The 12,509-nt window shown below is 42.8% G+C and overlaps 1 protein-coding gene across 1 annotated transcript in view; it reads right to left on the reverse strand.

The window, feature by feature from the left end:
• Positions 1-12,509, reverse strand: part of gpr158a (G protein-coupled receptor 158a) — a gene marked incomplete at both ends in the record, with an annotated part of 152,102 nt that overhangs the window by 22,985 nt on the left and 116,608 nt on the right. The window contains 2 exons of the mRNA XM_083631880.1: positions 3,322-3,362; positions 3,453-3,576. Coding sequence (XP_083488006.1) covers positions 3,322-3,362; positions 3,453-3,576 — 165 coding nt within the window. The remainder of the gene's footprint in view (positions 1-3,321; positions 3,363-3,452; positions 3,577-12,509) is intronic.

The following is a 12,509-nucleotide window of genomic DNA, read 5'->3' on the forward strand; positions in this document are numbered from 1 at the left end:
TGTGCCCTTCACTTCACATGCAGATGAAAGGGGGTTCCGCACTGAAGCCTTTGCCATGGATCTGGCGAGGAAACAAAGACAGCATTCAGAAGGCCAGCCATTGAGATGTGCTAGCCTGTAATGTTCTCCATGCTGGCCTAGGACTGAGACTCATGTTATGATGTAACTGTAGCTCCAGTCTGTTAATGAAGGCCTGGATCTAGCAATCACTGCTGTAATTAGTGATTCTGAAAGTAAATGGGCACATGCAGGGCAGGCTCAGTTGTTATATCCACAATCATTATTTTCTACAAATGTATCTTCATTGCATTATTCTCGGCTCCAGGCCTTCTTTCACTCCATTTGCAGTCAAAGCTAGTATGCACCGCACTCGCAAAGCCTGGTGTTATTATGCATCGTGGAAAGTAAGCTAGGCTGCTACATGGATCTATTAAATTAGGCTGCTACAGTAAATTGCATCTTGTTTACCTGCTCCTGCATGAGGGACAATCCCTGCAGTGGAGAGCAGCATGGTTGGGGGCACTGCCTCCTGCTGGCACCCACCACATACACTGCTGCATGGTCTCACTGTGCCGCAGATGTGAAGAGAGAGGTGCAGCACCATTATTAAACAAGCCTTCTCAAAGTAACATGTTATCTTATAAAGGGGGGGATAGAAAATGACTTAAATATTTTACTTTTTCATTGTACTTTTACTACTTTATTTCTACACTTTTTGTCTATATGTCTGTGTGACATTGCTTCGTAGCAATGGTACTGAGGTGTGCAAGTACCGTAATACACGCAATGTAAATATTGAAGTGACTATGTATAAAATGCTAAATGGTAAATGGACTGCATTTATATAGTGCTTTTATCCAAAGCGCTTTACAATGTGCCTACATTCACCCATCGAAGGTGGCCAGCTGCCACACAGGGTGCTGGCACAGCCATCGGGAGCAATCTGGGGTTTGGTTTTCTTGCCATGCGGACTGGGGGAGCCGGGGATCGAACCACCAACCTTCTGATTAGTGGACGACCTGCTCTCTACCTCCTGAGCCACAGCCGCCCCAAAGTAACATAACCAATGCTTTAGTTAAATATAGTGCAACACTCCCATCTAGTGTTTATATCAATTTATTGCAGTTAAAAAAAAGAAAAGGAAAAAAAAGCTGCAATATGACACCCCCTCCCTTGATGGAAAGGACAGACGTGAAATCACAGTGATCTTGAACATTGACCTTTGACCACCAAAATCTAATCACTTCATCCTTGAGTCTAAGTGGATGTTTGAGTCAAATTTGAAGCAATTCCCTCAAGGCGTTCCTGAGATATCGTGTTAACGAGCATCGGACGGACGGACATTCAGACGGAAGGACGGACGGATGGACAACCCGAAAACATAATGGGCTCTATCTTCCCAAAAGCGCTAATTTAGCGTTTGCGCTCGTTTAACGCCGTGCGCAATGCAAATTGGGGGCGGACACAAGCGCATGCCTGTGATAATTGTACTGGGCATTGGCTGCCCCATGCCAAAGCAGGCGTTTCAGCGCTAAAATGTGGGATTGATGGCATTACCCTATCATCTGCAGCGCGCAATTACTTTGTGCTAAGAGCTTTGAAAAGGACCTCTAAAGCTGCGTTCACACCGACCTATTAAAGTTTTTAGCTGGCATCGAGTTTACATACAAAGTCAATGCAAACGAGCGATTGAGCGTATATTCGCCCGGGGGAAAAATCGCTGGGCGTCCGAGCGACAGAGACAGAGCAATAGGGAGAAAATACGCTCGTCGCCCCAGATGAAATATCCCAACTCGAGCGAAAATACGCTGGCATCAGTCGCTCGCTGTTCAACGCTGATTGGCTGCCGTGTGAGAGCGAGTTAATGATCCCACTGGCTTGGAACAAACCGCTGGTTTATTGTGTGGCAACAAACCGCATTGACAGGCTGACAGCTGACATGAAGTGAAGTCTGTACTACCGGTATGTAGCTTGCGTTAGGAGCATGCTGATAGGCTTAGCTTGTAAACATCTACGGTGGCTCGTAGTGGACAAACATCATGACATTGCGTAACGTTATAGCCCCCACATGTCCGTCAATTCGTGTGCCTGTTGATGAGCGATTTAAACAGAGCGACAGAGCGATTCCAAAGGGTTGAATCAAGCGACAGAGCGGGAAAAAAAAATCTCGGTGTGAACACAGCTTTACGCGCAAATACCTCTCTGCGCTGGGTGCGCTGCACGGAGATTACGGCTGCGCTCCCAGCGCAGAGAGGTATTTGCGCAGTGGAAAGTGGAATTCCTTTTGGATATGTCATTACGCACAGCCTTGCCACGCCAAGACATCAAATTATGCTGCTAAAATTGGGTATTAGCAGATAATTCATTGAGGCAATCAACTATAACTCACTGAGAAACTTGTATCACATCGCAAAGAGGGAAATTATTTGAGAAAACTTGTTGGACAATGGACATAGGCTATTTACCTTCATAACCCGAAGGGTCGTTGGCACCACAGACGATCTGTCAATAAGCTCCCTCTGTCCTCGCACGAGTGAGGACACTCTATTATGCATGGAGAGAATTACAGCATATTGCATGCCTCGCGCAAACAGCCATTGCAAGACGGGAATCTGATTGGTTTTGATTGACGTAATGCCCAGCCTTGCCTGGCCACGCCAGTGAATAATTCTGGTAGTTAAGACGCCCCAAATCCTGTTTGCACAGGCATTTTGGGGCGCAGATGATTTTGGCATGGCTCTAATTTGCGCTTGCGACACGTGCCGTGAACCTTTTCGCATCCCGGGCGAGAATTGCATCCCCAACATATTTCGGGGCTGTTTTAACTTAGAAATCAGGGAGGTCACGTCTACCAGACAATTATATAACTTTTAAACAGTTACATTTCTGTATAAATCATTACAAGTATGCTCCCGTGAGGTTGGGATGCTTTTTTTTGCTGCTCGGCGGGGGATCAAAACTCGGCAGAACACCTGGCGGACGGCGCAAGGTGGAATGCTATCTTCCGTGCCTTAAGGCACGCGCAAACAGGTGTGCAAGCGCTATTAGGGGATAGCGCCTGTCGGAAGATAGAACCCCACGTCTCCGGCCACGGCTATCAAAAAGATAATAATGTGTGAATGAAGTCACTTGGGTCCCTGAGAGAGGCAGCCTCGTAGGCCTATCCATCAGCCAGCTCAGCTGCCTGGGTGCCACCTGCAGGGAGAACAGAACTGACTGGAAGTGCCTATTACCAAGCGAATAAGCGATGACGCCAAAAGAAATCCTGTTTCTCTGAATGAACGTTGATTTAGCCTTCATGCACACACGTCTGTGACTCACCAGGCTCCTGGCCTCGGGTTGGCGTCTGTGTTTTTGTGTACCTGGTGAACGACACAGAGTCAGAGGCGAGGCTGAGTTTGGAGTGCCAAGCATCAGGTTTCTGTCCAAAAGGAGCTGGAATGACAAAATACATCTGTTTATTAGATAAGTGATGCTGCCTTTGTCCTTTCTGAGCTGGATGTCCTTCTCTTCGTAAACAGCGCTGCGGCCGTAGCTGTCATCAGAGCCCTCTTCTTCCTGTTCATCGTAATCCTCCTTTAGGAGAACAGACCTTTGTCGGATTTGAAGTAGACCCTCAGTACATTATGTCCTCTCAACAACAACATGAAATATGTCACGCACATGCTGGGTACACATTAGCCACTTTCTTTTTGTCTCTCTTTTTCTTAGGCTTTTTTGTGTGTGGCTTTTTTAGACTTTTCTTAGGCTCCCGCAATTTGCAAATGCTCCCACCTACCTGTCTCTACTTCCTGGAGGGGAAACTTGGTCAAAACAGAAAGGGAAACTCAAGTGAAAATAATGAGCTCTGATTGGACTAATGAGCCTTTAGGCGGGACATCCGCTCATTAGTCTAATCAGAGTCCAATGGTTCTCAATGGATATAAGGCGGGTACATCCGCTGAAGGCGGGCACAGCTGCTAATTTCTCCAATCACCTGCGTGTTTTAACGTGTTGTCATCGATCCAATATCATCAAACATCCTCCGGTCTGAAGCATTTTTTTTTTCCTTTAGATTTGAATGGGCTGCAGTAAACACTATCTCTGGAGCATTGGAAGATTGTGGAAGAGATATGCTGGCTTGAAAGACTACTCTCCTTGCAAACAGAGGGAGAAGGAAGGCCTGCTTGACATTTTGGACTTGCACTCATCCCTCTCACTATCCAAGTGGCCAAAATCCTCCACACTCCTCCTGCCCTGTCGAAGTTGTGTGTAAAATCCTAACACATGATTCTACAGGTTTTAAAAGAACTTTACCTCAGCTGAAAAAAACTCCAGAGAATCCAAATTGGAAGCAAAGTCAGACGGCAACATAGTAAGAAATCAGGTAACACTTTACAATACTGTAACATTTGTTACATGTAAATGTAATTACACAAATTAAGCCATATTGAGTTATTTTCCTTCCCGTTGCAAGTAGCCTATAAAGACTGAGATAAAACAGGGAAGGTCTGAAATCTGGAACTTCCACGTGACCACGACGGCTGCTAAAGGGCTTTTAAACATGGATATCCTAAAAAGGATTACCGGTATGTGGATTTGGCTGCTTGTCACAGTTTAAATGATTTGATTAGGAGGAGAGATATTGTATCAGATATAGATTTTTTCCCTTATACATACAGGTCATCATTGTATCATAACTTGGAAAATTGGGCTTTTCTCGGATTTCATCATGAACATCCGCCTTTGAATGACGTTCATGTGAAAGGAAAATAGTTTCCTGATAGCTGATAGCATGTCAATGCAGCCTATGCAGGGAGAGTAGGTTTGATTTCTCTGTCATGTTACACACCAAGCAAGACTTGCTTGGTCATTATATTCAGGAGTCAACATGGTTTTCCTTGGATAGGTGGATAATATGGATGGATCGATAATACTGCTACAAAATAAAATGGTATAGGATAATAATAATAATAATAATAATAATAACTAAATTAAAGAATAGATGTAGGCTAAGTTATACAAACTTTTCTCTGCTTAGAAGGGGTGGGGATATGGAATGTTTCATCTCTTTGAAAATATAAATGAAGTTAAGATAGGCTAGGTATAGAGAGGACAGGAGAGGAGAGGAGAGGAGAGATGGGCGAATGTAACACAAACCCACAGAAACAGAATCGACCTATGTTTGTTGTTATTGAACGGTCCCTACGTCATGAACTGTACACGTCACAACGTCAGGTGTGCTGCTCTCTCCTCTCCGGTCAGCTGAGCGGCAATCTGTCCGCTAGAGGGGGCTGCGCAGCTGAGCTCGCTCCTGCCAGTCCGTGTAACCAATTAAAGCAGGAAATGCTAACAGGACTCGCCTAATGAAGCTGTACCGTGCTAAGTGCGTGTCTCTCGCTCTCCCTCTCCCTCGTTCTCTGTCTTTCTCTATCTCTCTCTCACTCACTGTTGAAAAAATGCATAATGAATTGTCATGGATGAGAGTTGGTGAGAGACTTGTAGCCTGATTCTGTTTTTGAAAAACATCTATAGCCTACATCACATACACCTGCTTGTCTCTCTTCTCAGCTGTTGCTTGCTAGTGATGGTCACAACTATGGCACAAGACAAGCCTTGAGAGGTGTTTTCACCTTGCCAGAACTGATGCTTTAAAAAGAACTGTCATGTAGCTACAGGGCAATGACCTACTGGAACAGACTTCCGCAGCATTTACTTTCAATTACCAGCAGAGTTGGTTTTAAGAAGAGACTGAGAAAAGATGAGATAGTTTTAGATTGTGCATAATTGTTATGATAGTTTATTGGATTATGTTATGAGTTATGTCTGCTTTATTTATTTATTTATTTTCTTTTTACCTATTTTTGTTCAAGTTCAGTTTAGTGTGTTGTTTCTGGTTATTGTTGCTGTATTGATACATTTTCATTTTTTTCTTCTTTTTGCTTGATTCTATAATATGTACTTTATGTCTGATGTATTTTAATTTAATTTTTTTTTTCTCCTTGTCCTGGATAATTGTTGCTTTTGTTTTTGTTGTGTGTGTGTGTGTGTGTGTGTGTGTGTGTGTGTGTGTGTGTGTGTGTGTGTGTGTGTGTGTGTGTGTGTGTGTACTTTGTGTATGTATGTATGTACTGTATACACTGTAGCCTGTATGTATGTATGTATGTATGTATGTAGGCTATGTATGTATGTATGTATGTATGTATGTATGTATGTATGTATGTATGTAGTATGTGTATGTATGTATGTATGTATGTATGTATGTATATGTATGTATGTATGTATGTATGTATGTAGTATGTGTATGTATGTATGTAATGTATGTATGTATGTATGTATGTATGTATGTATGTATGTAGTATGTGTATGTATGTATGTATGTATGTATGTATGTATGTATGTATGTATGTATGTGTATGTGTATGTATGTATGTATGTAGTATGTGTATGTATGTATGTATGTATGTAGTATGTGTATGTATGTATGTATGTATGTATGTATGTATGTATGTAGTATCTGTATGTATGTATATATGTATGTATGTAGTATGTGTATGTATGTATGCATGTATGTATGTATGTATGTATGTACTGTATGTAGTATGTGTATGTATGTATGTATGTAGTAGGTGTATGTATGTACACACACACACACACACACACACACACACACACACACACACACACACACACACACACACACACACACACACACACCCCCACCACCCCACCCCCCCCCCCCCCCCCCCCCCCCCACACACACACACACACACACACACACACACACACACACACACACACAGTTTCAAGTTCAATAGCATATTCTTTTGTCACTTTTCCAGAAAACAGAAATAATAAGAGAAGATACATAGGTTTACATAGCCTATTATGCAAACAAACACTCGTCGTTGCTGAACATACCCCCTCACACACAAACACATGCACACACACACACACACACACACACACACACACACACACACACACACACACACACACACAGAGAGTAAGAGAGAGCCAGAGAGATTTGGAGACTGATGCACCACCCAACACAGTCACACACAAACACAAACACACTGACACAGACACACAAAGTGCAAGTTCACTAGTTCAGTCTGTGTGTGTGTGTGTGTGTGTGTGTGTGTGTGTGTGTGTGTGTGTGTGTGTGTGTGTGTGTGTGTGTGTGTGTGTGTGTGTGTGTGTGTGTGTGTGTGGCAGAGTATATTGTCTGACAGGAGCAAGAAGAGGAATTCCTCTCAGAAACGGGCTCCTCTCAGCTCACAGGCCCAAGGGCTTGCCTAATTGGGTGAGGTGTCACCAGGCCCCAGCAGTTAATCACAGCCAGAGACAAGCAGGGGAGAGAAGGGGAGGAGAAGAGAGGAGAGGAGGGGAGGAGGAGAGGAGGGAAAGAGAGGAGAGGGGAGGAGGAGAGGAGAAGAGAGGAGAGGGGAGGAGAGGAGGAGGGGAGGGGAGGAGAAGAGAGGAGAGGAGGGGAGGAGAGGGGGAGGGGAGGGGAGGACAGGGGAGGAGAAGACGGGAGGGGAGGAGAGCAAGGGATGAGAGGAGAGGGGAGGAGAGGAGAGGAGAGGGGAAGAGAGACAAGATGAGAGGAAAGGGGAGGGGAGGGGGCGGAGAGGGCAAGAGAGACAAGACAAGAGGAGAGGAGAGAGGGGGAGAGGGGAGGGGAAGAGAGCAGAAGAGAGAGGAGAGGAGAGGAGAGGAGAGGAGAGGAGAGGAGAGGAGAGGAGAGACGAGACTCATAATTTAGGAAGTGTTCTCCTATTACTACAAGGATATAGAAGCGTTTTCAGTTTGGCCCCGGGAAATTCACAAGCATCTGTCAGAGCCACAGGGATTGTAATTGGCATAGAGTTAAGTGTAATCAGTGTGCCTAATTTGTCTGCAGACAGTAAATATAATTGCTGTAAAGCTGCATCCTACATGATTGTGCGTCTGTGTTGCTGGGATCATTTGACTTGGCTAAGCAGTTTAGATATAATTTGGCTCATAAATATCTAATGAAGCCTGGTCTTATGTGGAGGAGCCCAGTGATTTATGACATCTTGGATTTCAGAATCCATAATAGCAACATTGATTGCCAATATTTGAAGAGTTCATTTCCAAAACACAATCCATTTTGGACAAAAATCCATTACCTAAAGTTAGTCATTCAATAATGTAGAGAAGATCCAGGAGTGCATTGTCAGCCAAGGAATAAATTACCTGTTAACCTTTCAAATGTATCGTAATTTTGTGCAATAAATCACATGACTATAAGAATGTTCTCCTCAGTGGTATTCATCTGTGTTTGGGCAGGTTGTTGGGACAACCCTCCCACTGTCCTGGCTCTCCTGGCTCATCTTGCAGGAGCCTGGTGGTTTGGATGGGTGGGTCGTTGGGGTGATTGGGTGCACCTGGGCCCGGTGTGCTCATTGTGCTGAAGAAAACTGTCAGACCATTCAGTCTCTCTCCCATCCATACCTTTTGTTTTATTCTTTTGTTTTCATAGTTTGTGTTGTTTAGTTTTAGTTAATCAATTATTTAACTTTCACTTTGGTGTATGACTCCCTCCTTTGTTACTTCTTAGAGCCAGGCTGTAACATAGGGGACTTGTCCTATATGCTGTTGTTCTTTGTTTAGCATTCTGTTTGCTTTGTTTAACTTGGAGTCCATACAGTAGCATTCCAGCAGGGGACCCCAAACTTCCCTTTCCCTGGCCACATTAGCCAGCTCCTACTGGAGGATCCTGAGGCGTTCCCAGGCCAGTGTGGAGATAGAATCACTCCACCTAGCCCTCGGTCTGCCCCGTGGCCTCCTCCCAGCTGGACGTGCCTGGAACACCTCCCTAGGGAAGCGACCAGGAGGCATCCTCACCAGATGCCCGAACCACCTCACCTGGCTCCTTTCTACGCCAAGGAGCAGCGGCTCTACTCTGAGTCCCTCTCGGATGACTGAGCTTCTCACCCTTTTCCTAAGGGAGATGCCAGCCACCCTGCATTATCATACAATCTACATCTAGTTCAGTTTTTTCTATTCAGCTTTATATTGTAGCTCTCTGCAGGTTTTTTGCACCTCAGTTATGTGATCCCATGGCAGCTGAGTTTGCACATGAATTACACAACAAAAAAATATTGTTTGTTAAATGAAGAAGTTTAATATAATGGTGATCAGTTATGGATATTTATTCCAGCATGAGAAGCACGACACTTGCCCTGTCAGAATCCTAATGAAAACTTTATCTATAAAACTTTCTATAAACTAAACTTTAGTATAGTTATATAATTTAGAGGCAGACTCAATAGTCTGTCGATGTTTTAATTTGCCCTGCTGCATTACCTATTTTAACAATTCAACTTGCTTGTTAGAGAAATTTGTGTAAATTGTGGTTTGTTTGCAACTTTGTATTTCGGACATCACTGATGATGTCACAGTGGGATTTATGACATCACAGTGGGACAATCACAGTGGGACAGAGAAACAAACAAACAGACAGACAGACAGAGCCCTAGCTCCCATTTATATACTGATGATGATGATGATGATAGTATCATCAGTATTATGGGACCTATAGGGCTCTCTGTTTCTCTGTCCCACTGTGATTGTCCCACTGTGATGTCATAAATCCTACTGTGACATCCGTGATGTCATAAATCCCACTGACATCATCCATAATGTCATAAATCCCACTGTGACATCATCCATAATGTCATAAATCCCATTGTGACATCATCAGTGATGTCAAATCCCAGTGATGTCATAAATCCCACTGTGACATCTATCAGTGATGTCATAAATCCCAGTGATGTCATAACTCTCACTGTGACATCATCAGTGATGTCATAATTTGCCACACAGCAGCTGTGCTGTGGGCAAGGCTGCGCAGCGGCCAAGCTGCGGATGCGAGCTGCAGGGACATCATCACTGATGACATTACTGATGACATCATCAGTCAGTGATGTCATCAGTGGCATCATCACTGAACTATAGCCTTATGTGTGTGTGAGTGAATTTATGACATCACTGATGATGTCATCAGTGGGAAAGACAGAGAAACAAACAGACAGTGTGAGTGTGAGTGTGAGTGTGTGAGTGTGTGTGTGTGTGTGTGTCTGTGTGTGTGTGTGTGTGTGTGTGTGTGTGTGTATGTGTGTGTGCGTGTGTGTGTGCGTGTGTGTGAGCAGTGTCGGCCAGCCACAGCTATGCCGTTTTACATGCTATCGGGCTCAAACTTTCGGCGGGTGTAAAGAGCACCCATGCAGGTGACCTGATGGAGCCGGATTTTTTAATTAGGTGATTGCCCTAATTACCTAATGATGTGATGTCATCATCAGTGATGATGTCATCGGTGATGTCATCTTTCTGTATACAGTGATGATGTCATCAGTGATGATGTCATCAACAGCCACGTTGCCTGTTGCGTGTCTTTAAACAAGACACTGAACTTGTTCATTCATACCCCGTTTCAGCAATTCAAATCCCCAAATTTAAATGTAAAAGTTTTCTCATCACACCTTTCATGTCCCTTTGATGCCATAAACCATGACAAGGTTTATATTTAGAGTGCATATACTTTGGATGTTGCACTCACTCTTCCCCCATGACTTCTATGCAAACCAATTGTAATGAATATCAATTGGAATATCAATAATGATCTCCTCCTTACAGGTAATTCCTTATAGTTTGCTGTGTCCCTCTCTGACAATTCCCTATTTTAGTTCCCTGCAGCACTAGGCCGTATTGATCTTCTATTCATTATAAAGGCTTGGAAAGTGCTCTGGAAAACAAAAATCGATGCTTACATGTTTTGTTTATACAATACCCTTTTGCTAAGCTTTTTAGCTGCATCACTGCTCATATATTTGAATAACCTGAAGCAATTCAGATAATGTAGAAGTTTAATTTAGTTGTTTATTATGCATAATTAAAAGTATGGAGTTGCTTAATGATGTACACTACCAGTCAAAAGTTTGGACCCATCAAATTTCTTTATTTGTATCTTACTATTTTTCATATTTTAGAATAATAGTTAAAGACCCCCTCTAAAGTCATGTTTCAAGATGCATATAAAATACTCTACTTTGAATAATTTGTGATGGTTTTTCCCCACAAAAAAGGTTAAATTATCTTGTTAAAATCCTTAAAATGACTTCCCCCTCCTTCTCCCTTATTTAAAAAGCCAAAGCAACCAATCATGGCTATCTCTAGAACATAACTAGCCAATCACAGCATACAACACATTCTCACTAGTGATAAAGTGGTTCCTGACCGATCTGCAGTATATGACGTATTGGAAGTGAGAATGTGTTGGGGCTTCACCTGCTGAATACTGGACAGGGATTGTCTCCAAGATTCGTGATGTCACGAATCTTGCTTGTTGAAAACGGCCTTTTCAGTGAGCTCAGAGAAATGTCCACTTTCAGCAGATGATTGTGGAAACAGCCTTCTAGTGTCAAACTCTGCACAGACATCATTCTGCACAGTGAAGCTCAGACATCCAACTGTAGGAACAAGAAGAAGAACTGATTTTTGACTTCAAAACTGTGAAATAACACAAATGGAATCATGCAGTGACCAAAAAAGTATTAAACAAATCAAAACTATTTTATATTCCTTATAGTGTCTGTCTTTCCATCAAGGCAAAGTCTTTGGAGATAAATTCATACTGTAGGCATCAACTTCACTATTTATATTTGTCTAAAAAAAAACTAACCATTTAAGCATAAGCCTTTAGATCAAAATGGCTCTAATACAATGAAAAACATAGTACATTAAATCAGGTGCGTGTCCAAATGTTTGACTGGTATGTGGTTTAAGAGAGGAAAGTCTGGATATACTTTTCCTCTGGATCGGAAAATAAATAATTTCACCTCGGCCAATAATCATTTTGGCCTTTGAAAATACAGTTGGGTCACAATGTACAGTTTTCCTGCAGGGGTCTGGAGTCAGCATCTGATACCATCTATCTCTCTCCATTGATCTCGGTCCGAAAGACCACAACAACCCATAAAAGCATTTCAGGACAGGAGCCAAGACATGCATGTGAATATCCTAAAATGGTTATGCTGCACAAAGCTTTTAAAGGCCTGCATTTCTGCAACTCTTGAGTCTGCACGGAGCACAAGTACAAGAAACTGTAACACTTGTACTCGCTTCCTGTGGGAATTCAACCATTGCAGTGAGGATGAGTGGAGATGAGAGTGAAAATGCTGAGAGAGATCTTTCCCTCAACATTTTGTTTGTAATTCAAATATTGTATGTGATTAAATAACACATTAAGTGCACACTTCATTTTCATATAAATATTTATTGCAGAGGAGGTATCTTTTATGTACATGCTATCACAATATAACACAATATAAATCTACCAAATATTCCCATATATCGATGCTATAAGCTTGTCATAGGGCAATAGTTATAACAAGCACATAATACAGTGGGTTAGGGACAGTATCACTCACTATACAACCTGTAACAGTCCATAAAAGATCAATTTTTTTTTCTTTTTTTTCTATCAAGGGCAGTGAAACATC

This window comes from Poromitra crassiceps (assembly GCF_964638095.1).
Source record: "Poromitra crassiceps genome assembly, chromosome: 2".
Taxonomy (NCBI): Eukaryota; Metazoa; Chordata; class Actinopteri; order Beryciformes; family Melamphaidae; genus Poromitra; species Poromitra crassiceps.